Source organism: Idiotropiscis lumnitzeri, chromosome 5, assembly GCF_059441095.1.
Source record: "Idiotropiscis lumnitzeri isolate Australia: NSW breed Sydney's pygmy pipehorse chromosome 5, RoL_Ilum_1.0, whole genome shotgun sequence".
NCBI classification, from domain to species: Eukaryota; Metazoa; Chordata; class Actinopteri; order Syngnathiformes; family Syngnathidae; genus Idiotropiscis; species Idiotropiscis lumnitzeri.
Genome location: NC_142395.1, coordinates 8,028,764 through 8,052,132, shown reverse-complemented (window position 1 = coordinate 8,052,132; position 23,369 = coordinate 8,028,764). Strand labels below are relative to the sequence as shown.

Below are 23,369 nucleotides of genomic sequence, written 5' to 3'. Positions count from 1 at the left end.
ACATTCATGTCCAACAACAGGGAGAGTAGCAGTAATGAAACGCTGTCATTTATATTGCTGCAGCTGCAGTTTTGCAGCTGTCTGAAACAAATCACAACGATACATTAGTGAATGTAATCAATATACAATTCAAAACTTTAATGATACAAATCCCTCAGAGACAATACACATTTGTCAGCTAAAACATCAGATTTCCCAAAAACAGGATGTAGTCCAATAATCCCTTGAACAAAAGTTCAGAGAGGCTCAGCACAGTTTTTGAATAAAAACTGCAACATTTACCAAGATAATTTGCTGGTTAAAAGCAATGTGGGGAAAAATATTTCACGTTTAAGTCATGGAAAAAGGGTTTCAAATCTGAGAACAAGCAGTTCTGCTCAATAATAAAAAGAGTAAAAATCCTTATAATCTATTAGGTAACTTGATGAGGGAGCCATCCTCACCCGAAAGACTGAGCAAAATACTATACTGAAAGACTATACAGAGCAATCCATGTCACTTTGGTGGTGGCTGGTCAATAGGAGGCGCTTGGGAGAAATATCTAAAGTTATCCAAGTGTGATCTTTAAAAAAGTTTCAAGAAGCGTCTCATTGTACCGCTGCAATTTACATACGTAAGGTAAATTTGCCAAGATGGGTTGCTAATATACTCTAATACTGCTTACCAAATTGGTGGAGTTTAATATTGACTGCAGAGCCATGTAGAGATATTCAGCTACATATGATTTATTGTCATCTCCAGACTAATATCAAAATCAATGTTTATTGTTCTCTGTTTAGTTGATGTTTACATAATCCAATACTTGTCATTGTGCAACTGATATGTGAAATAATAATAATTAATAGTAGTGGTATACTCAGGGGGTATTTGATGTCAATTGAACATCAATATGACATTAAAGAAAATCATGCAATTGATGTTGCTGGTGCAACAATCATAATAATGATAATAACAATACATTTATGTGTTTGACAGCTTTGCAGTTTTTGAAAGCCTCATTCCTTTGCCCATAGGGTGCCAAATGACATTGGCCGACTGCAGTTTGGCGCTAGTTTGACAAGCTTTATGGATGTCACACTGCTTTCACATACGATTCACACTATCCATGGGGAGTTTCTTGAAACAAGATCTATTGTTGACCCTTTTAATCAACAGTCAGAACAGGTAAAACAAATTCACTTAATAATTGATGCTGAGTTCCAGTGCAGCCTGCAGGTAGACTTTGCCTGAATGCCTGCTGTAGTAGTTTTGTTTTTTCAACAGAGGTGGGATTAACAGGCCGTAGACCGCATGGTTAGTCAAGAGCACCTCTTTTTTTTACAAGCTATACCATTGATAACGTCAATTGTACTATGAATTAGAGCAATCTGATAAAACGTTTTACATTGACACTGAAGCGCTTGCAAGAACAGACGAAAACTCTAACTGGAATAGTACTGTACCAGTGGACGAAAACTATGATTTATTTATTGGTTGAAATGTTTTTTCACTTTCAGGAGAAATGTATTAAAAGTTTATCAATGAATCTAAACATTGTCTACACTGCATATAACCATAGGTAAAGTCATTTAAACAAATTGTATCCTTTTTAAACAAGAATTAAAATTTGGTCAGCGTCACTGTTTTCCGGTGCCACCTGAACGCACCATGACACTGACCGCTAGCCTAGCCTGCTAATTGAGCTAATCTGATTTATCGACCCTACCGGTTGAGAGCTCGTAACGTCAACGAGGATTACTGATTTCAGTTTCACATTGCTGCCGTTCAACCTAATATCCGTGTGACATCAAGTAGCGTCTGAGCAGGAAGAAAATGGCGTCGCTTGGGGAGCCTGTACGTCTGGAGAGAGGTAAACTTAATTGGCTAGCTAGTGTAGCTTCGAAGTGTTTGTGTAGATGTGATCGTCTTAGCTAAACTAGCGTTAGCCAAGTACACATGCTATTACTAAAAGCACGGGCAGGTAGTGTAGCAATCATGGAGCTGAACTTTGCAGTCGACATATTTAGCATTTCGCTTGTATCAGTTTTGAAAGGCGAGAATGCTGCTTCAGTTTAAGAAACACCCACTGTCATATGGCAGTGTATGATTCGTTGCTAATTAGCTCACGTCAGGGAACTGTTGTGTACTTACTGACAATAATTTTACATTCCGTATGAATATGCGACAATAACAATAAATACAATGGGAGAAGAACAACTCCTCTGCCTCGCCAGCCACGAAAAGCCGACATTAGCCGCTGTTAGCAGCTTCTGCGGGGCATTCGCCTAACACGCTACATGTTATCTTTGTAACAAATGAAAAAAACGTTTGTTTGATCGTTTTTACGATAGAGTTTTTGATACAATGCAGTCGAAGGTTACTTTTTAATTTTGCTCTATTGTCATAATTGCGTGTTCTGTTTGGGTGTTCCGACTCATTTTTTTTTCATTTGTATTTTTTTCTCTGTTTTTGGCCTATTTTTTTTTTTAAATGTAAACCATTTCAAACAATGTACTCGTGAAAAACGGGGTGGGGGCGATTATTACGCTAAAAATCCATTTGAAAAGTTAAATAAATAAAACAAAAATAATATAATACTAATAATAAAAATAAGATTTGAGGTTTTTTTTCTCCTAGGTGAATGCGTTATGCTCTCATATTGTAAGTTTACAAGTTTTCTCTAAATGTGGCGGCATTTTTGAAAAAAATGCATTTGTTTTAATTGTGATACATGTGGATTTTGTGTTGACAGATATTAACCGTGCAATTGAACTGCTTGACAAGCTTCAGAGGACAGGGGAGGTTCCTCCTCAGAAGCTCCAGGCCCTGCAGAGGGTTTTACAGAGTGAATTCTGCAATGCTGTCAGAGAAGTAAGACACCTGTACGCTGCAGCGGAACGTACATTTTATTTGGAGCGACAATGAGACATAAACGATGTGAAAACATTAATTTGAATGCACACACTTTTTCTTAACGTATTGCCAAGGTATCAGATCGAGACTTGGTATCGGACAGATACTTATAACCAAAGACTCATACTTGGGTACGAAAAAAGTGTTATAGAGACGTTCCTGCTTGCATTGTGATTGTTTTAAATAATTTAGTTACTTTGGTTTCAGTTCACCTCCTCATGTTCATTACAGTGGAACCGCCTGAGTCTAACATAATCTGTTTTGTAACACTAGTTCAAGAGAACAAATATTCCCATGAGAACTAAAGAAATAAAAATCCAGGCTCAAACTGTGGCCATCATAAAACCTTTATTAATTATACAGGCTATGTTTTAAGTGGCTTTGTACACCGTAAAGTGTCATAAGTAGTGTAAGTAGTAATAGCCAATTGAAGGCACCTTTCACTTTTAACATATTTTTCCAGAAACTTTTGGTTTCAACCCCAACTGTGTATCGTTTTGTATGGGAGGTTCCACTATATGTATTGTAATACACACTGTAAATTTTGATCTCTTGGCTAATTTGTCTCTACAGGTTTATGAGCATGTGTACGAGACAGTGGACATTAACAGCAGCCCTGAAGTTAGAGCAAATGCTACAGCAAAGGTACAATCATTCAGTCACTGTGTTACAATATATTTAAGTATTGACAGCAAAACTCTAATCGTATAGGCGACCGTGGCAGCTTTTGCAGCAAGTGAGGGACATTCTCACCCACGTGTGGTGGAACTTCCCAAAACAGAAGAAGGCCTGGGGTTCAACATAATGGGTGGAAAGGAACAAAACTCTCCAATTTACATCTCACGGATCATCCCAGGAGGCATCGCTGACCGACACGGTGGCCTAAAGAGAGGTGATCAGCTTCTCTCTGTCAACGGAGTGGTAAGTTTTCTTTTTGTACAGTCAAAAAGTATGCATCCTTTTTCAACTGCTGAGCAGTTACCACAATCAGAGTGTCCTATGTTCTCAAACGTAACACTTTTTGTTTCCCTGAGTGGCTGGTTAGTCTTTGTTAACCCCAAATCCTTTAATTATTTTACTATATTTTTTTCTCTACACACATACACGGACATAAACAGATGCTGCATAAGAGGCTGCAATTCCGCCATCTTTGCATGCTCCCTGCACAAAAATCAAGCATGTGAATCACAACAGCATCGGTGATTTTGCTTAATAAAAATACATTCATGAAGTACATTGTGCCATCTCTCATCCTTCACTGCTGGTTTTTTCTTTTTCTTGCTCTGTGCTACAATATCTATTTGAGTACCTCAAAAATGCACAGAGCTGATGTGTCTGATATCAGTGTTATTTATTTCTACTTGCCATCAACTGTTTTTTTCGTTAACTGTACTCTCGTGACCATAAGGCGCATCGCGGTAAAAGGCGGAGTCTCAGTTACGGGTGCTATTTCTGTATTTTACACATAGTGTATATAAGGCTCACCGTATTGTGGGGCACAGCCATGGTTAAATATGCACTATCTTAAAACTTACGGTAGCATGCACGCACACCAAAAAAAACATACTAGCGTGCATGCTTGCGTATGTTTTTTTTTTTTTTTTTTTAAAGCAGCCGGCCGGAGCAGCACTGAGTTCAGTTGTACTTTATTGAAGTATTCTCCAGCAGGTGGAGTTCCTTCGTCAAGCTTGCCAGAGTGGTGGCAAGCTCTGGGTTAATTTGCTGCACTGTATACAGCTACCTACTGAGGACGTACCTTTAGCATCCTCTTTCACATACACCCGACCCCCTTTGATGTCCGCAAGCTGTCTGGCGCCGTGTCCGCCTTTCCTCTATATAAGCAGTGTGACTGCAGGAGTAAAACAGGCAAAGTACTCATCAAAGTCACACGGATTTTGGAACTGGGTGCATACACACATAAGGTGTGTCGGATTATAAAGCCCCCTCATCCATTTTGGAGAAGATTTAAGACTTTTTAGTATGCGCTATAGTCATGAAAATACTATTTGTGGTGGCCATTCGAAAGAATACCTGGTAAAGCTGTCCTACAGAAACCCGATTCCCAATCTCACGTGAATCTCAAATGTGAAAAGTGGCCCAAAAGCTCTTTGATCAAACATCATTATTGCATCTTTATTTCTCTGCCAAAACCCCAAAGTAGAGCACAGTGTGCATCCTAACAGTTTAACGTTTCTTTTTTTTTCGTGCATCCTAACAGTTTAACGTTTCTTTTTTTTTCGCCCCAGAGCGTGGAAGGTGAGCACCACGAGAAAGCTGTGGAACTACTTAAAGCAGCTCAGGGCACAGTGAAGCTGGTGGTGAGGTACACCCCCAAAGTCCTCGAAGAGATGGAGTCACGTTTTGAGAAAATGAGGTCGGCGAAGCGTCGGCAGCAGAACAACTATCCCCAGTAGGGTTGTTTCATGTCGACGCCAGTTCTTACGGCTCTCCTCCGCCAGCCTTCAGGCCATCTGTTCTGGTCTCTTTCTTATATCCCAACTCAAAAACATTCTAACCTACACACGCATAGTTTTAGTTGATATGCACAAAACTATATATGTTGTACTTACTTTCTGCCCTTTTCAGAGGCATTTAAAATTCCACCCATGGTTACTATCCTAGACAACACAGCCGAGGCATCAGCACACATTGACACTCACCATCCATCTCCGTAACCAGGGCAACAGATTTAGGCATTTTGTATTACAGCGGTCACGTAACGGCTCATAGAAAACCTGCATGGACACAATCACATTTATACAAAATGTCTGACTTGGCCCTAAATAAGGTTTCAGGAATATTTTGTTCCCACCAGCTGAGTTGTCCAGTATTACAGCTGCTAGTGATGCAAAAGCCGTGGGAAAACGTAATGGCCTCATATTTGAAAGTTTTTACTTCAGCTCACACATGTCAGCATAGCTCACTCACATATTGTGCATTACTTTTGAAACTGGCATTTTGAATGGTACTTAATACAAAACTCTTTTTAACTGGGAAAGTTTGCAACTCTTAAGATATTACCAAGTAAAAAGGAGTTCACTGAGTGAACTTTTCTTTCCGCTTTTCTTTCCACTGATTGTTCATTGTAGTTCTTGCGATGCGATGAAGTTGTTTAAAAAGAAATGTAAATGCGCAAAGTGGGAAAAAATGCAGATATCCATAAGTAACGACTAAGAAAAGGTTTCATTGCACGGATTAGCTGTCTTGATGTTTGGTGTGCCATGCTACAAAAAAACCCGTTGGAAGTTGTGATGAATGTCTCCTTATTCATCCTGACTATATGGTTCCTATTTTTAAACTGAAGCAAAATAACCTTGACCACGCGACTGATATGCTCATGATAACACACTGCATACAGCCACTGCAACGTCTGCAGAATATCAGTATATTCAAGTCCACTTATTTTGTAGCACACCACACTGGAAGTGTAGACAGCTTTGCATCACAACACAAAGTCCCTTCGTTATGATTTAGACCTTTTGCATTTTTGCCATCCAATGAATAATCCATGTCTGTAATACACTGTCATGTGTACAAATGCAACATCTGTCGTTTTATATAATTCCTTCATGACTTGTAATGTTGCTAACTAGTGATTGTTTTCCAAAAGAACTCTCAGTGCTACCCTGAGTGTACCTTTTCAACCAACAACTGCTTTCTTATTTAATGGTGAAATACCAAACACAAGCTATTTATCTCAAAGCACTGCCTTGTTTTTCAAGTGAAGGAAAATGATTGTAACTATTTGAATGACGTTACATGCTATTTTGATTTCCCCGTGTAGTGCAAATAACCATAATGCTTATTTGGAAAACTGTTAAAATACATATGAAAGCCTGGCTCACGAGAACACAAAATTGAAACAAACAGGCCAATCTATGCAAAGTATTTTATTTTTTATTTTTAAATAAAAGGGGTATACTTGTCCTCAATTGCTGCAAAACAGTTTGTTTTAATCTAGAATGTCAATCTAGAATGTGTCTAAGGCTGTGCAAAGTTGAATATGAAGCATTCATTCAACTCGCACAATGAAACATATTTGAGTAACAAAACTTTTTGACAATTTCAGGGGCTTTACCGCTACCATTCGTTGTTTTGTTTTTCTAGAATCTCCTTGTTTAGGTTTGGTGCAACACCATTCCATGTACAAACTATCGTTGGTGGAATATTATAATAGTTTAGCTTATATGGTTTTATGACACAGCAGCATGTTAGATTTCCTGCTCATGCATTTTTACACACTGAATGTCACTGTCTGTCATCTGACGTTGTGTATCAACTCAACTCTAGCCATTTTACGCAATCTTCCTGTTGGGACGGTCAATAGAGTATTTTTTATAATAGCTTTCTTTTGATATTTTTCTCAATTTTTGTAAGTGTTTTTGCTAAGAAAAAAAATCTCGGAGCAATGTGAGTGTCTGTGCTGAGTGTTCTAGGGCTGTATTCGGGCAGGAAATTGGATGTCAGTACTCTGCAGGCAAACTGGCCTATGTCAATGCTCCCTTCTCAGATCTCAACTGGTCTTTGTGCTCCCTCGAATTCCAAGAGCAAATTTGCAGCATGTGAAGCTTTTGATAATGTTTTGAAATATTTTAGTTGTGCTTCTTAAGGTTGTTTACCAGTAGATTGTATTATATTTGTGTTCTTTCTTTTTCTTATTCGCTATGTTGTGTTCATGTGGAATGTAAAATGTAGTAATAAAAGTGAAATCTAAAAAAATAAAGGTTTAATCTTGATGTCATACATTTTGTACTCGGGTTCCAACATACAATGACGTGGGTGTGCTTTTTGTAATTGGTTTTACCATTTTTTTAATCCCCCCATTCAACACTTCTTTTGAATTTTAGTGACCAAGTGTTGTATAAAGCTAAACTCTAGAACACAGGTGTCAAACTCCGGCCCGCCCCATCATTTTATGCGGCCTGCGAATGCAAATCATGCACGATTTCATGTTTCTTACTAGAGTTCCAAAACTGGAAATTGTCCATTTTAAAAACATTAAAATATTGCAGCCATTTTTGTTACCAATCACACTTTTAAAATGAATTTAATGATTCAATGGATTCAAATTAAAAAAAAACCTAGTTATCCATCAGTTTGTTGTGTATAGGTAATAATAATATGATGATGATTTATATGCGTTCACTGTCATAATGACCCACCGAGCAAAACTGACATGGCCCACGAAAAAAATGAGTTTGACACACCTGCTCTACAACAATATACTGTTTTGCACAGCTGAGATTTTCAGATTATAAAAAAAACTTTTAAACTGCCAAAAACATCTGTCAACAATGTTAAGTGAGCGGTTCTCACGTAAAGCTGCTCTAAGCAATGAGAGTGATTGTGCAAAGGCACCATAGGCCTACATATTGTAAAACGTTTTGCCGATCAACATGCTTATAGACGTCTCTTAAATTGGCTTAAAGGTTTTGTGTGACTATATCTGAAAAATGTAACCTGTCAATTATTTCTAATAACTTAAATTGTAATTGGGAAATATTACATTGCTTGCATGGACTGGTTAGTGCGCAACGTTATCGTTGACTTCATACTCATGGTAGTATAATACAGCAGGTGGCGCTTAACTTGCAACTAAACACAAAACGAAGAAGAAACGAGTGCGCGTCCGTTTTGGTTGTGTGACGTAATTTCCTTTCCGTCTGTGCTAACTACAAGTGAACACGCGTTCGCCTTTCTTGCTCAAGTGAGTGGCCTTTTAAAGGCATTTTATTGATTTAATAAGTGGTCAAATGAATCACGTGGTACCGTAAATATCCGTTTAAGAAATATCTGGTTGATGAGGACGTGTTTTGATTAAACGAAGGTTAAAAACTTGTTAGCTGGTTGTATTAGCGGTACCGAAGAAATCCGCCACATGGTAACCTCCTGCTAGTAAAACGCGTCACCGCTTTCAGTCGCCCAATCCGATAAGTTATCCCTTTTCTACTGTACGAATAATTAAATACACATTTGATGAGGTTCAAAAAATATTGCCGTGGGTTTACTGCTTTGAGGAAGATTCGAAAAAAACATTGGTAGCATTAACTTCCTCTGAAAACAACCTCCCGCAACAGCTTGACCGCCTTGAACTATTTTAAAGCGCGTACCAGAGAATGTAACTTAAAGCTAAAATGAGAGAACTTAGAAGCCTCGTTGATATACATGTTACAGTGACCCTAATATTTGTATTAATAACTTGTTACAGAATGCGCTACGTTGCTGCTTACCTGCTATCAGCCCTTGGTGGCAATGATAATCCAGATGCTAAACACATCAAAAAGATCCTGGAAAGTGTCGGTATTGAGGCTGACGACACCCGTATGGAAAAGGTACCTGTTCTGGTCTTTGGGAACTTTCTTTGCATATGCGCTACTTATTTTTTTCAATTGAGTATTATTCACGAATAGCATTTCCTTCAACAGGTCCTCTCTGAGCTCAAAGGCAAGAAAGTGAATGATGTGATTGCTGCTGGTGAGTGTCACTGTTTCATGTAATTGTGGCACGTCAAAAGCTGTACAATATACAGTGATATCTCAGGGAAATACCGTGCTATAGTTCACTGGCTGAAGGCAGCCATTGCACAGCAAACCCCTTATTCTCTAATCTCGTTGCACACTTGAGTACAATGACAATAAAGGGATTTCTATTCTATTCTATTCTATTCTATTATTGCAGGCAATACATTCAAGACACACCCAGAGTAAGGGAAAATCTGTAATGTAGTGAAACCAAATATTTTTTTCCATGTATTACCCCTTGTAAATGCTTCAAATGCATTTAAACTTAACAAAATATATTTAATTTTATTAAACACATTTCAAACATAAACACACATTTAATATGATTAAGACACCCTTAAAACGTAATGCATTTTGAAAGTATTCGGCAGTACTTCCTGTTGTTATACTTGTACCTAGAGTTCTCCAATTAATTATTGCTGTCTGTGTGTCGCTTTCGGTTAAAATTCTAGAAAATTGACTCATGGACCAAAAGAGAATCAAAACGTTGAATGGTCAACTAATGGCCTTTTTTTTTTTTTACCTGTGCCTAAATCCTCATAATGCTATCGAGCCTCTGCTAAAATTATCTACATCCTCAGTTTGAATAAATTGTGCAATTCTTGTCTTGTCTTCTCAGGTATGTGCAAACTGGCCAGCATGCCAGCGGGTGGTGCTGTAGCGGTCGCCACTTCTGCAGCTGCTGCTTCAGGTGGAGGAGCTGCTGCCCCTGCCGCAGGTGAGCATCAATGATCACCACCTTGGTTGGCTCTTGGCACTCAAGAGCTTCTGCTTTCTCCTTGGCATGTTTGCTATTTGTTTTAGTTTTAGATGGCCTGCATAATAACAACACAAAATCAGTCTCATTTTAAGTATTACAATTTATGAGAAATTCGAGAAGCCTCACCAATGTCTTTGTTTTTCTTTTCCAGCTGTAGAAAAGAAGAAGGAGGAGGAGAAGAAGGAAGAGTCAGAAGAATCTGATGATGACATGGGATTCGGCCTTTTTGACTAAGTGCTCTGTATGAAATAAAACAAATTGTTTTAAAAAAACTAAACTCGTGTTCTCATGCTATATAAATCACATCAGAAAAAGATCTTTGTCAAAAGTATGGGTTAAAATTGTTATACAATAGATGTGCAAAGTTAAGAATATCATAGTTTAATGGTTTAGGAGGGCAATTAAATGGTTCACTCCATCTGCAGTCATAATTGTGGTATAAATTATGTTACGCAAAAATATGAGCAGTACGGTGGTGTACAATCAAGAGGCCCTGGGTTCGAATCTCAGCTAGAACCCTAATATGGGCTTATTGGGTTCCACTGGGGAGCTGGGTGTGTGTACGCGCGCCCGTGTGAATGGTCAATTTATGTTATGAGTGGTGACCGGTGTCCTACCCGTACAAATCGTCCTACCGAGGCTGATTTGACAGCCTGATCTGTCAAAATGTCCTACCCTTGCGAAACTTCCTACCAGAGGCTAATTTGTCAGCAAAGAACTACTGTGTGCTTTCAGATTGTCTTGTTTACATGCAAATAGGTAAAATTAAAACAAATATGTATTGAATTGAAAATGAAAATATTAAGTACTCCCCACTTTTAATCGAACAAACGGCAGGTAGGACAGAAAACTTCATACTTCCCACGAAATGACTATCGGCGCTCGATGGGTAGGAAGGAATTTCAAAACACCGGTCCAGGGTGTATTCTGCTCTAAATCCACTGCGATAGGCTGCATCTTGGCTACAAACAATTAGGAAAAGAGATATACGAAATGGTTGCAATATATGATTACCGGTAAATGTTAAAAAATGTTTTATGGGTCGGAAGTTCATGATGCATGATATTGTAAAAATCTCCAGGCTGTTTAGAACAAAGGTTTTGGTTATTGCTAATGCTATTCGCATTAGAAAGGGATTTCTAATTCTAATTCTAGTATTACACTAAGCGAGAAATTTGTGGCTCTTGAGCAAGCAAAATATCTGTCATCGTCTGCTTTGATGACTTCTTCGACTGTTCCATCGACACTTCTGTCCAGATGGTGGTAGTAAAACATCCCTGAATGTTTAACATCGTCCTCAACGTTTTAAAATTTAGTTTGGAAGTCGTTATATCAACGGCTTATAATTGCAATTATTTTATTGCGACTCATAAGAACCAGTCAGCCATTTCATGAGTCCGAATGTGTTCTCAAATAGGCAGTGAATTTGTGGGAACAGTCGGCAGTGAGGACTGTAAAAAAATGCAAGTTTGATTACATTTAAAGAAAAGTACTAGATACGTTTTGCGTTAGGTAGTTTGAAATGTAACAGTATTATAATATCTATAGCGTCCGTGGGTGTTAAGTGACTCTGTGGCGCAACGGTAGCGCGTCTGACTCCAGATCAGAAGGTTGCGTGTTCAAATCACGTCAGGGTCAGTATCTTTTTGTAAGCCACAAATGAATGACAAACGTAAATGTTTCGTATGGTTGGTTGAGATCCACTTTGTTAGCGTGACTAGTCTATTTTTGCTGCGTCCAAAGTAACTAAATATTCCTGTGTTCATAACATCCAAAGAAGTTTGGAAATTTATAAAATAGCTGACACCAACTGATTAAGATAACTACAGAGGAAACGGCAAGTAAGGAGATGGTCAGATATGCCGAATAAATACATAGTGGATGGATAATGGAACAACACTACAGGGTACTCTGATGTGTCTATTACTAATTATAGTGTGATTATTAATTGTATCTCTTCAAGGGTGTCAAAAGATGTAGCTAGGTCACTGCTGATGACCGGGCACTGTGGAAGACAGACAGTAATATGGAGCACACAACCACAAAAGTAGATGGCGCAATGGATGGGGTGATAGAGTGGAGTTATGATTGGTGAAGTAGGCTTTTGGAGGAAAAAGACACTTTACTTTTCACTCGCAAAGCAGCTGAAGGATGTGGACTTAAAAACGTATGGGAGAAATTTGTAAAACGTTGGGTAATGTAAATACCCGAGAGTTGTATTTGATAGTAGGCGGACATGGGAGGAACGCATTGCTGACGTCGGAATCCTCAAGCCTACTCAAGAGACCCCCAAAACTGCATGTTTGCCCATCATTAGCATTCTATTGACAAAAAAATCAACACTTTAGATTGGCCAATAACTTGTAAAAAAATAACACCCACATGTGTGGACTGAACAATGATAAAGATTTGTGAAAAAATATCCAATTTACCAAATGAAGACAGAAGATTTTGACCTAATGCCAGGGATAGGGAAAATTGAAGAAAGGGCTAAAAAATAAATAAATAAATGTGATGAGATGTTTGTCATCAAAAACAAGGATACAGAAATTGGAGAGAATTCAGGCTGACGCATTAAAAATATGCAATGGGACATTTTCACCAGTGTCGGCAATTCAATTTCTGTTGGGAGAAATGCCCTTAGATTTAAAGATGGAAACAATTGATGCTTACAATTGAGAGGCTCAAAATAAGCGGTTGCGCATCGCAGTTTGCATTTTGGGCCTCATCAATACACATCGCAAAACTTAGAATCAACCGCCAAGACGTCTCAAATAGGAAGTCAAGGCAAGCTTTAAACTTGGTGCTCCTTATGCCATACCAGCTAGCTAGCAACACGCTTTGGCTGGGTACTGCTGCACCTAAACATGTTGCAGAATCACACCGACACAGTTTGTTCCACATTAAAATAGATACAAAATATATATCCAATTTTCTCACCAATATTGATTAGTAACGGAAGGTTTGAAATGATTCTATAATTTGCTTGCAAGAAGACGTCCAGCATTCTGTTTTAATAGAAGTGGTTTGACGGCGCCTATTTTCTGGGCCTCACGAAGTTTGCCTATCTCTTTATTTACTGTAACTTTGAACAGATTTCACAATAGCTTTGAAAAAGTCAAGACGGCTAATTGATGGTTTCGACTGCTGAACCAAATCCATTCTTGTTTTTTGACAAACGTATTTGTTGCTCTATAATCCCTTTACCAGACTGTCAGCAATTAAACATGACCCCTTTGATAACTTACTAACTCAGGCAGGCAGTAAAACAAACTTATGAATAGTTATACACATCTGATTCATGTCATCCAAACCAAGCAATCAAGTTGAGAGATGTTAGAGTTCTCTTTCTCCTCCCCTTTAAAGAAAAAAAAATCGTTCTTTTCTCAATCACAATTCAGCAAAGGTTTGGTGCATTTTTTTTTTCTAAATGGTCATCCATCCCTTTTTATCAGGACAAGAAGCAATAACTTCATGAACAGAACCCGTTTTCTACTAGGTATGAAAGACAAGAAGTCATGTGCTGGTGGTGAGTCATGAATGCTGTTTCTTCATGCCAAACTGCACTGTGACATCATTGGGAAAAAACAGCGCTGAGTCAGGTGTTGTAATGCCCTGTTCAGCAAAACCATTATTTGTCAATTCTGTGCTTGATTTTCTGCTACCTTACACCAACTGTAACCATTTATTGACTAGCGCAATGACAGCTAATTTTGAGCGCTTTCAATATGAGGATTTAGAAATATTTAACAGAACGAGGGAAGTAGTAGAGTTGGGGTGTGCCTTGTTTTTCTTCCTCAATTGTCCAGTGTTTTTCCTAATCAGTACCGACCTGGTTAAGAGATACACCCTTGACAGATTGACAGACAAAACATCAAATTGTTTTCATGATCTGTGACTTTGATACATAACCTACAATTAGCCGAAAAGCGTGACCCAACAGTAACAATAGCGTAACAAAACAACGATGCATTATGTAACAGGCGGCAGTTGCAAAATTGGCCTCAGTTCTCAGCTTGTGGGTTTTCTACCTGCATTTTTCCAATCAGAGTTGTCATCCCATCAGAAACGTTAATTTCCGAAGAAAAATGACAGCTGGGCAATCTTGATAGTCATTTCCAGCAGGGTCTCCTTTTGCCCTTGATTAATAACTTAACCTTTCTGTGTTGTAAAACAGCCTTTGGACTGGTCCCTACACTACAAATATGCTTAACTTGACACTTGGGGTGTTAATTTTAACACCGGTGCGGTGTCTAAGCGCACCCACACTACTGGGTGCTAGAGTAACAGCTCTTAAAGATTGCAATGCTCAACACACTGTCAGGTTCGGTCGCCGGTCGGCGAGGAGGAGGTGGACCCAGAATGCGAGGAAGCAGGGCAAAGGGTAAACTAAAGGGAATTTATTAAAGTAATCAAACGAGGACAAACAACGTGGCGTGAACAAACAAACGGGGCAGGGTGCAAAATAACAAAGACAAACTAAACGTGACTAAACTGGGTCAAGGACGAGGAACAACGATAGTGATGAATACTGAGGTACATGAACGTGAACGAGAGCAAGAACGAGAGCAAGAACGAGAGCAAGAACGAGAGCAAGAACGAGAGCAAGAACGAGAGCAAGAACGAGAGCAAGAACGAGATCGGGAAGCGTCCGTGACAGTCCTGGTATGGAGTAATGTTCCGACGCTGAGCTGTCGGCAAGGGGTGGTTAAATAGTCCATTGATTAGGGGAGCAGATGGGAGTCAGGTATATGATTGTTAACGGGGGGCAGGTGTGTGGCTGACGAGGATGAGTGCTGAGGGGAAACGCCCCGAAAACAAGCAAAACAATAACACAAAAGCATGGAACGAAAAAACAATAACAAAAACCTGTCATGCCCGACGCGGATCATGACACACACAAAAGGTTTTAGACCAACAAATTGTAGTAGTGACAGTGCAGTAATAATGATGCAATAGCACTAATATTCTATGAATATTAATAGTATTCATGACAAAACTACAAACTGTGGGGAAAAATATTCCCTGCATCACTTTAAAAATTTCAATAAAAAAATATTTTATTAAATAAATTTCAGACAGCTCATACAAAACAGTAATAGGGCACAATGCATGTTCTTTCATCACATTTCTGTAGAAAACCGCCCATCATGATATCAATAAAATCAGATCAGACACGCCATGACCGTGAACAAATCCTTCTTGATTCTAAATTCATTCAGGCAATAAACAATTCTCCTGAAAGAAGGGAATTAATTTTCAGTACCCACACATACAAACATTTCATTCTGGCAATCGGGTTCCTATAGGAGGTAGTGAGACACTGGACATTACATAGTTGACAATAATCCAACACCTGGTCTGGATAGTGGAGGATCTCTCTCTGCGTTATAGTTGCCTTTATTGACACTTTGACAATTGGCTAGTTTTCCAATTTTTTCCTTATGGACATTGTTACGACCGGCTCTGCTAGGGAAGGAGGGAAGTAACATAGACCAAGTTGTAAAATGGTTTGGAGAGAGTTTACAATTTATTTTGAGTGAAGAAAAGAGATAGGTTTCAAACAAATGAGCGTAACATAAAGGTATTAACAACATTCACAAATGTGTATAAGTAAACACTAGCTAGTGTCTCCAAAATTTACAAAAGTCCATACAAGAGACACAAAATAGCACAAGCAAGGCGAACTGAACTCTTAAGTCACAGCCGCCCTGAGTAGCAGAACGAGGTCCTTTTATTGGTCCCAGCTGCACAGGTGGACCTCGTTGATTGGGACGTCCATGAGTAACGAGCAGGAAAGCAGTCCACCAACGGGGAACGAGCGGGAAAGCAGTCCACCGATGAGGCACAAGTCCATTGACTTTACTACGAAAGGGTGGAAGAGTTAACACAAGACACAAAGGGCGTGGCCTTGTAGGTGGGCCCTAGCCAAGGGCCGGTAACAACATTCATTCATCCCCTGATGGCTTTCAGATGTTGAGTGCTGTTGAGTTCTTGGGCCACATTCAAAATCACATGGGGGCAGAACTGAGAGAAGAATATGGACACAAAACAATGAAAATTGCATATTCAAGTCCCTACATGGGCAAATGATAAAACCCCAGGTTTATATTTGCAACTCTGTAATTAAATAAGTTGGTAAGGCCATGTCTTCCACATTGGGGAACAGCGTGAGAATTCCATGGACATATATAGTGTGGGGATCACCGGGGTCGGGGGCCAACAATTTCTATTTGGCCGGAACCGTACTGAGATAGCGGCAGGAGGATGGGGGACTGACCGGCAAAAAAGGGTCAAGTGTCCAGCTCTGCAAATAACATAACTGATGTATTCTAAATATTTCATACTGTATTAATTTTAACATTAGTCCATTCCTCCTGGCTAGCCTACACAGTAATGTCATGTCATGTCATGTCATTATCCACACCGCTTAATCTGTAGAGGGTCGCGGGAGGGTGCTGGAGCCTATCCCAGTTGACTACAGGCGAAAGGCACACTACACCCTGAACTGGTCGCCAGCCAGTCACAGGGCAGACATAGACACCATCACTGAGTGGGAACTGAACCCACGCTGCCCGCACACAACTCAGGCGAGTGTACCACTACACCATCAGGCCTACACAGTAATAGAAGTTCATTTCTTTCCAGTTCAGGTTCAATTTATACGTGATTTTTTTTTTTCTCCAGAATGCAGACACTTATTACTACTTGACTATTTTAACCCTTTCATATCCAGCGCACAGAAAGGAGGCAGCAAGTCCGCGTTGGAAGACGATGGCATGGAGGGGTACCATTTTTCACACATGCGCAGAAGTTCCAGAGTAGTTGGCGTCTCCGTTGGCTTTTGCGGTGTGTTCTTCGGTCATTTTCCGGTCCGATGTGCCGATTTCTAGGCCGACGTCGGACTGGTGTGTAGAGAGGCCTTTAAACGTGCTAGCTGTGTCATTCGTAGGTTATCTTTTCCTGTCACACCTACGTGAATATGATGCTTATCAAAAATTTAGTTTCGCCAATGCACAAACAGTGTTCACTGACATGGGAGCGACTCCACAACGTGATTAGCAGAGTTGGGCACTTGACCCTTTTTTACCGGTCAGTCCCCCCGCACTCCGGCTGTGATATTGTAACAGTTCCGGCCTCGAACATCCGGCCTTTTTCATAAAAATTGTCAGCTGGCCCCCAACCCCATTCCCTTCTCACTCTGCTTGAATTGTGTTTCATATTAGCTTCTTTGGGGCAGCACAATGGCCTCACAGTGAGGAAGTGCAGGGTTCGGTTCCGGTGTAGGTACTAGATGTGGACGGGTTGCTAGATGTAGACGGGGTCCTTCGGAGGCTGCGCGCTTGCTAATGACGTCACGTGTTAACTCGTATTTTCAAATATATTTCTTTGCCTCTGTGTTAGTTTTGACCCCGGGCTGTTCTATTTGCATATTAAATACAAAAATAAAACTAAATAACTAATTGTTATTATTTAGTAACTCAGAACATACAAATGTAACAAACAGGGGTGACAAACATGGAGTCAAAGAAATACAGACGCGAAGGCTACCGAAGGACCCCGTCCACATCTAGCAACCTGTCCCTATCTAGTACCTAGACCAGCTCCGTTCACCACCTGCTACAGGGGCATACCATTAGAATAGGGGGGGTAATACCTCAACCACTATAAAAATCATTGGCTGACAAATTTACTATTCAAATCCGCTTACCTTATTGTGAGCTTATTATGGTGGTAAGTCTCTCGTCAAACCGAAGTGGGTTAACGGTTTGACTTCCCCTCTATTCTCTCGGCTGTGGTATAGCCCCCCCCCTCTCTCTTGAATGGTATGCCCTAGTAGCAGGTGCGGGTAAGGTGATGTCAGAATAAGCAAATACAAGCGCGCTTGAACGCACACTGTTGTTCCACGTCTCTTCATACACAAATAGTTGGTAGTGGCACTTTTGACACGTTAATAGGCAATTTTTGTTGTATACCCATTTCGCGAGTAGGTTACTCACACGCACGAGTTCCGATTTGTGCATGGACTAAAATCAACCTTTGTTTTTGGAACACTTTTTTAAAATTTGTCAGCCCCCGACCCCCGCCCAAAAAGTGGGCATCCGGCCGGGCAGGAGGGCCGTCCCGCCTCCGGGACGGACTGCCCGCCGGCTATGGTGATTAGTTGCACTCAAAGCTAGCTAAACCAGTTGCTAGCAAGCTGCTTCTATAAGTAGCCTATATATTCCTCTTGACTATGAGATCAGTGATCGTTTAAGTGGTTCTTTGTCTTCTGCTACTTTCGTTTTGCGATTGTCTCACTAAGTCTCAGTTTTGCTATTCAATATGTATTAATCAGGCGCAAAATATAATTTTTAATCCGCAAAAAGCAATGCGAAACCCCTCTTTCCGGGCCATTCTTTACTTTGTCAAAATAGGCTCATTACTGTCTTTCTGTTTTATAGAGCGAGATAAAGTGAGTGACCGAGATCTTGATTTTTGTACTGAAGAACACTTCATTCTTTATTTTTTTTTACTTTTAGTGAATTAAACTAGTTGAATCAATACTGTTGCTTTTAAACAGTCTTTTTTTCGCAAGGTGCTTTAATTCCTACTTTAGTACAGAGCTTGACTACGTTTGACACATCTGCAAATACAGTGTCTTAAGAACCAATATCAAGCACAAACCTTAGCAAACTCGTCGAGAAAATACAATGACACGTTTTGGACCGACGGATAACAACGTCACTGCGGCGCTTTAGTTCCGCCCAAGAGGCGGGCCAGTGACGTCACGTTTCGCGCCCCCTCTGCATGACCATACGGCACAAAAACTCAGTCACTCCCGTAGTCACGTCTCGGTAGCGGACAGTGAAGGTTACCTGCTTCAACAGTGCTTGAACGGCAACCTTTCAACTGTCTTTATTTCATCACTAAGACCAAAAAAAGGATTTGATCAAACAAAAAAAAAAAAAAGACTCAACAGTCGTGGTTAACTCGCTTTCTCTCGCAAGCTAACCTGTTTGTTTTGCTAACTACGCACGTCATTTGAACCGTTTCGACCCTTTAGCAAACAAAGGCCGCTTAGAATTAAGGTAAGGACAATTCTACCTCGTTTCTAATAATGTGTTCGTATTTATTTTTTGAACGACGTCTTCGACAAGGATGTTGTTTATTTGTCGTCCGTGAGGCCTTGGCACAAGTCTGGGCCTTGCCGCGCTTGTTTATTTCAACTGCTTCCGTTGACGACGGTTTTTTTTTTATTTTTTTATTTTTTTATATGTAATTAAAATGCAATACCCAAGAAACCTATTTTTTTGTCAGAAAAATGAACTGATGGCGATTTCTTACATTTGCGAAATTTTGTTTTGCTTGCGTGCCTGCCATTAAATTTCGCGCGGGGTTACGAAATAAAGATGTGTTGACATTAGAAAGTACACACGGCTCCCTAATTGGGTACACCTGCACATCTAAGACTAATCGTTTTTTTTTTGTAAAAGCTGTTTCGTTTAACGTCATTATATTGTATATTGCTGTCTATTATTCCTATTCATTTGTGTAGTCTATAGGGTTCTTGAATTATAGCTACATTTAAATGACATTGGTTCATAAAGAATTTTCTATTTCAGAACAATGAGTTCCCAGGTGAGACAGAACTTCCACCAGGACTGCGAGGCTGCAATCAACAGGCAGATCAACCTGGAGCTGTATGCCTCCTACGTCTATCTTTCCATGGTAAGCATGCGTCTCTATCAAGTACCTGCTTGAGAGATGAGCAAATACGCTTGATCAGTTGAAGAAATGGTATGGGTGAAGGTAGTATTCCATGAAGTGGAGAAATTCCAGTCTTGAGAAAAAAAATTAACACGCACTTATCTGCCAGCACATCAAATGTGTAAACTAAGGCCTTGTTTTTTTTGGTGGCCATGCAGTTTAACAAAGGTTGAAGTGCATTTGAGATAAGGTTGGCAGATTTGCCTTCAAAACACAAAGCTAGTTGCCATGTTTCATACTTGTAAGACTACTTTTTTTTTAAGTTTCTATACAACATGATATAATTGATTTAATGATCCAAAATAAAACTGACTTTTGAGACTCTGGTTGGAGGCACTGTTTTATTTCTCATGTGTCAAGAACATGTATTTCAGCTGTGTTCGGGAAAATCTCTTCACTTTAAGTTAATCAGTAACTCAGACCTCAACATTCTCATTTTCCTCTTCATAGGGTTACTACTTTGACCGGGATGACCAGGCTTTACACAATTTTGCCAAGTTCTTCCGTGAGCAATCGCACGAGGAGCGTGAGCATGCAGAGAAGCTCATGAAACTTCAGAATCAGCGGGGTGGGAGGATCTTCCTTCAAGATGTCAGGGTATTGACTCATTTTAATTTTTTTTGTTCCCCGGTCCCTTAATTCAATTCTAACTTATTTCAACACTTATCACAAGGACCAGGTTGGGTGTGCAGTAGAGGGTGAGTGAAGATACTGAGGGTGTGGTGCTTATCTTTTATAGACTGACAAACAAGCCCCAAGTCTGAAGTAAAACGTTAAACTGCTAATGTATGATTAACCTGCTTAACTGAAAATGTACTTGCTTCGTGGCCTGCTTTTTTAATATCAGTGAGTCATTGTTTTCTTATTCTGCTTTGTTGCAGAAGCCTGAACGGGATGAGTGGGGCAGTGGCGTCGAGGCTCTTGAATGTGCCCTGCAGCTGGAAAAAAGCGTCAACCAGTCGCTTCTGGACTTGCACAAACTGTGCTCCGATCACAATGACCCTCATGTGAGTTCTAAACGACAAAGAGCTTTAGAAATGCTTTTACCCTGCAACATGGTGGCGCAAATCTTGCATGTTTCTTTCTTTAGGAGGTTAGCCCTATCCAAATTTGTTTCTAAAGATGTGAGCATTTCAGTTGAATGTGGGGTGTTTGATGCACAGCAGAAATTTGTTTATAATTAACCATGATTTGTTTCAGTTGTGTGATTTCATCGAGACCCACTACCTGGACGAACAGGTGAAGTCCATCAAAGAGCTGGGTGACTGGGTGACCAACCTGCGCCGCATGGGTGCCCCACAGAATGGCATGGCAGAGTACTTGTTTGACAAACATACTTTGGGCAAGGAAAGCAGTTAAATCCCTCCAGATTGCTTCATTTATATCTTGCTTTGTGTTTGAAGATGTGAATTCATTATGCTACTGGCCAGTATGTTAGTAACTTGGCAACTTATCCTCCCACGTTAGACTTGCTTAAGTGAACTCTTGCTTTCAGAATGATGAGCTGTGACAGGGCTTGCTATATGCTGCACCCCACCCCCCCCATCGTGATATTCTTAACAAATGTGTAACACTATGAGCTGTCGACCAGACCAAATAAACCACCTGAAAGTTGATTTGTCACAGTCTGTGAAAACATTTTTTTAGTTTTTTCCCTTCTGAACAAAGTTCCATGTTGACCAGCAAATCCATCATGCCAGGTGTGCAAGTACAGCATTTCACTTCCTTTATTGGTTGAAAGTGGAAGCTGATTTGCGTAACTCATTCTAGTTTAGAATAGTGAGTTTCTAAATTACTAAACATTTGTGCTGTAGTTAAGGAGAAGGTAATGCATTTAGTACAAATTTGAACAGACCTGGTTAGGAAGCCATCAGTGTCATCACTGTTTTGTAAGACTTAACAGATACCAACGAAGGTAGTTTCATTTTCTCACCATTAATGCTCTTGTTTACACAATGAAATGCTGCTTGAGACAAAGGGGGCTGTACACTTAACCTAAATCCCCCTGAATGAATTATCCAGATGAAAGTAACTACAAACCTAAAGAATGTACAAGGCAAATCTGTAGCCTGTATTCAGACTGACTTGAGATGTACATGTATTAAAGCTACCAAATTAAAGCATTAACTGAAGTGATTAATCCAAAATCCTAACTCAGTTAAATATTTTAACTGTTTGATTTACTTAAATTTGCATATTTTGCAAATGTGCCATATTAGCTGTCTTTAGCAGGTCTCAGAAAAAAACTGTTTAAGTTACCACTGGGCCTTGCAAACCAACACTGCTGGAGTGTGGTGAATGTGGGCAGTTTTGAGAAATGTTTAAAAAATGTCTGCAAAGATGTCTCCGTTTAGATCGTATTCAAGAAAGCTTTTAGAACAGTCTTTGAATTAAATATATTTTATATTTGGTGATTTTGCATCAATTCCAAGATATTCAAGTAAATATCTGTTATAAGCTTCGCGAAACATTGTAGTTGAAAAATGTCATTAGTCCTGGAATTGTTTGTGGGGTTTTAAATATCATCCACAAACGTTTGCGACTCTTGATCGTGCAAATGTTCATGGAGTCACCTTAAACAGAGAACCCTCTGTACATTGCCTACTCATGATTTGCTCGCTCTGTCATTTAATAAAACATCAAATGCGAGATTAAGTAAATTCAACTTTTTTTTAACCCATTACAGTTAATACTTTTGACTTTTCTTGACTGGTGGACACACTGTTGGTCTTATGCAATATGCTTTACATTGAGACAAAACTCCCACCTTTTGAAGGGAAAAAAAATTGTGATGCACATTTTATGCACAAATCCGCGCTGAGGGTAGAGATCGCCGGAGCATGTTAAAATAAATGACTGATTTAAATGAAAAGCAATATTTCGATCAGGAAATGATGGGAATGCATTTCCAGCACAATAGAGGTTTAGTTCAATTTCAATTTACAGACAGGTCAGAAAATATTTGAACAGTGACACAATTTTCAACATTCCATCTTTGTACACAATGAATTTGAAATAAATCAATCAAGATGTGCTCTAAGTGCAGACATAGTTTTAATTTGAAGATATTTACATCTGAATCGGGTGAAGTGTTGGAATAACACATTTTATGTCCGTCTGTGATATGCGTCTTTGAAGTACATAACACAGCGAAAGCGGTAAAAGCCGTTTACATACAACTATTTGTATAGCGCATTACACAATTAGCCACAGCTGTAACAAAGTGCTTTACATAGTATAACAAAAAAAGCAATAATTCAATAGACAATTAAAGCAGTAAATTGGGTATAAAGAACTGCATCAAAAATATCATTTACTAAACTAAAAAGGCTTTGTTTTACATTAACAGTCAGGTTAGTGATAATTGAATCAGTTCACCATTAGGTTGTTGTAACAGCATTGCATCATCCCCTGATGTTTTGTTTCCATTATTTAGCTACATAAGC

The 23,369-nt window shown here is 39.5% G+C and overlaps 3 protein-coding genes and 1 non-coding gene across 4 annotated transcripts; all 4 read left to right on the top strand.

Moving 5' to 3' along the window:
• The first annotated feature begins 1,635 nt into the window (after positions 1-1,635).
• On the top strand, positions 1,636-7,633 carry lin7c (lin-7 homolog C (C. elegans)). Its single transcript, XM_088296144.1, has 5 exons — positions 1,636-1,849; positions 2,732-2,850; positions 3,466-3,537; positions 3,604-3,813; positions 5,139-7,633. The coding sequence occupies exons 1-5, from the start codon at positions 1,813-1,815 to the stop codon at positions 5,304-5,306; spliced, it is 606 nt and encodes a 201-aa protein (XP_088152270.1). The 5' UTR covers positions 1,636-1,812; the 3' UTR covers positions 5,307-7,633.
• Positions 7,634-8,481: 848 nt separating this feature from the next.
• On the top strand, positions 8,482-10,450 carry LOC148336810 (large ribosomal subunit protein P2-like). Its single transcript, XM_088296145.1, has 5 exons — positions 8,482-8,599; positions 9,101-9,224; positions 9,318-9,366; positions 10,033-10,131; positions 10,325-10,450. Exons 2-5 carry the CDS (start codon positions 9,102-9,104, stop codon positions 10,405-10,407), a joined length of 354 nt encoding a protein of 117 aa, XP_088152271.1. The 5' UTR covers positions 8,482-8,599; position 9,101; the 3' UTR covers positions 10,408-10,450.
• A 1,289-nt stretch (positions 10,451-11,739) lies between these two features.
• trnaw-cca (transfer RNA tryptophan (anticodon CCA)) lies at positions 11,740-11,811 on the top strand. Its single transcript has one exon. It is a non-coding gene; the product is annotated as a tRNA-Trp (tRNA).
• Positions 11,812-18,972: 7,161 nt separating this feature from the next.
• On the top strand, positions 18,973-21,539 carry fth1a (ferritin, heavy polypeptide 1a). The gene is made up of 5 exons (XM_088296529.1): positions 18,973-19,244; positions 19,779-19,884; positions 20,374-20,520; positions 20,805-20,930; positions 21,124-21,539. The coding sequence occupies exons 2-5, from the start codon at positions 19,783-19,785 to the stop codon at positions 21,280-21,282; spliced, it is 534 nt and encodes a 177-aa protein (XP_088152655.1). The 5' UTR covers positions 18,973-19,244; positions 19,779-19,782; the 3' UTR covers positions 21,283-21,539.
• Positions 21,540-23,369: the final 1,830 nt, after the last annotated feature.

Excerpts from the sequence above, each read along its gene's own strand:
- lin7c (XM_088296144.1), top strand. The coding sequence starts at position 1,813 with ATGGCGTCGCTTGGGGAGCCTGTACGTCTGGAGAGAG. Across the intron at positions 3,538-3,603 it reads GAGCAAATGCTACAGCAAAG|GCGACCGTGGCAGCTTTTGC; the intron begins GTACAATCATTC and ends CTAATCGTATAG. Across the intron at positions 3,814-5,138 it reads TTCTCTCTGTCAACGGAGTG|AGCGTGGAAGGTGAGCACCA; the intron begins GTAAGTTTTCTT and ends TTTTCGCCCCAG.
- LOC148336810 (XM_088296145.1), top strand. The coding sequence starts at position 9,102 with ATGCGCTACGTTGCTGCTTACCTGCTATCAGCCCTTGGTGGCAATGAT. Across the intron at positions 9,225-9,317 it reads ACGACACCCGTATGGAAAAG|GTCCTCTCTGAGCTCAAAGG; the intron begins GTACCTGTTCTG and ends TTCCTTCAACAG. Across the intron at positions 9,367-10,032 it reads GAATGATGTGATTGCTGCTG|GTATGTGCAAACTGGCCAGC; the intron begins GTGAGTGTCACT and ends TTGTCTTCTCAG.
- fth1a (XM_088296529.1), top strand. The coding sequence starts at position 19,783 with ATGAGTTCCCAGGTGAGACAGAACTTCCACCAGGACTGCGAGGCTGCA. Across the intron at positions 19,885-20,373 it reads CCTACGTCTATCTTTCCATG|GGTTACTACTTTGACCGGGA; the intron begins GTAAGCATGCGT and ends TCCTCTTCATAG. Across the intron at positions 20,521-20,804 it reads TCTTCCTTCAAGATGTCAGG|AAGCCTGAACGGGATGAGTG; the intron begins GTATTGACTCAT and ends GCTTTGTTGCAG.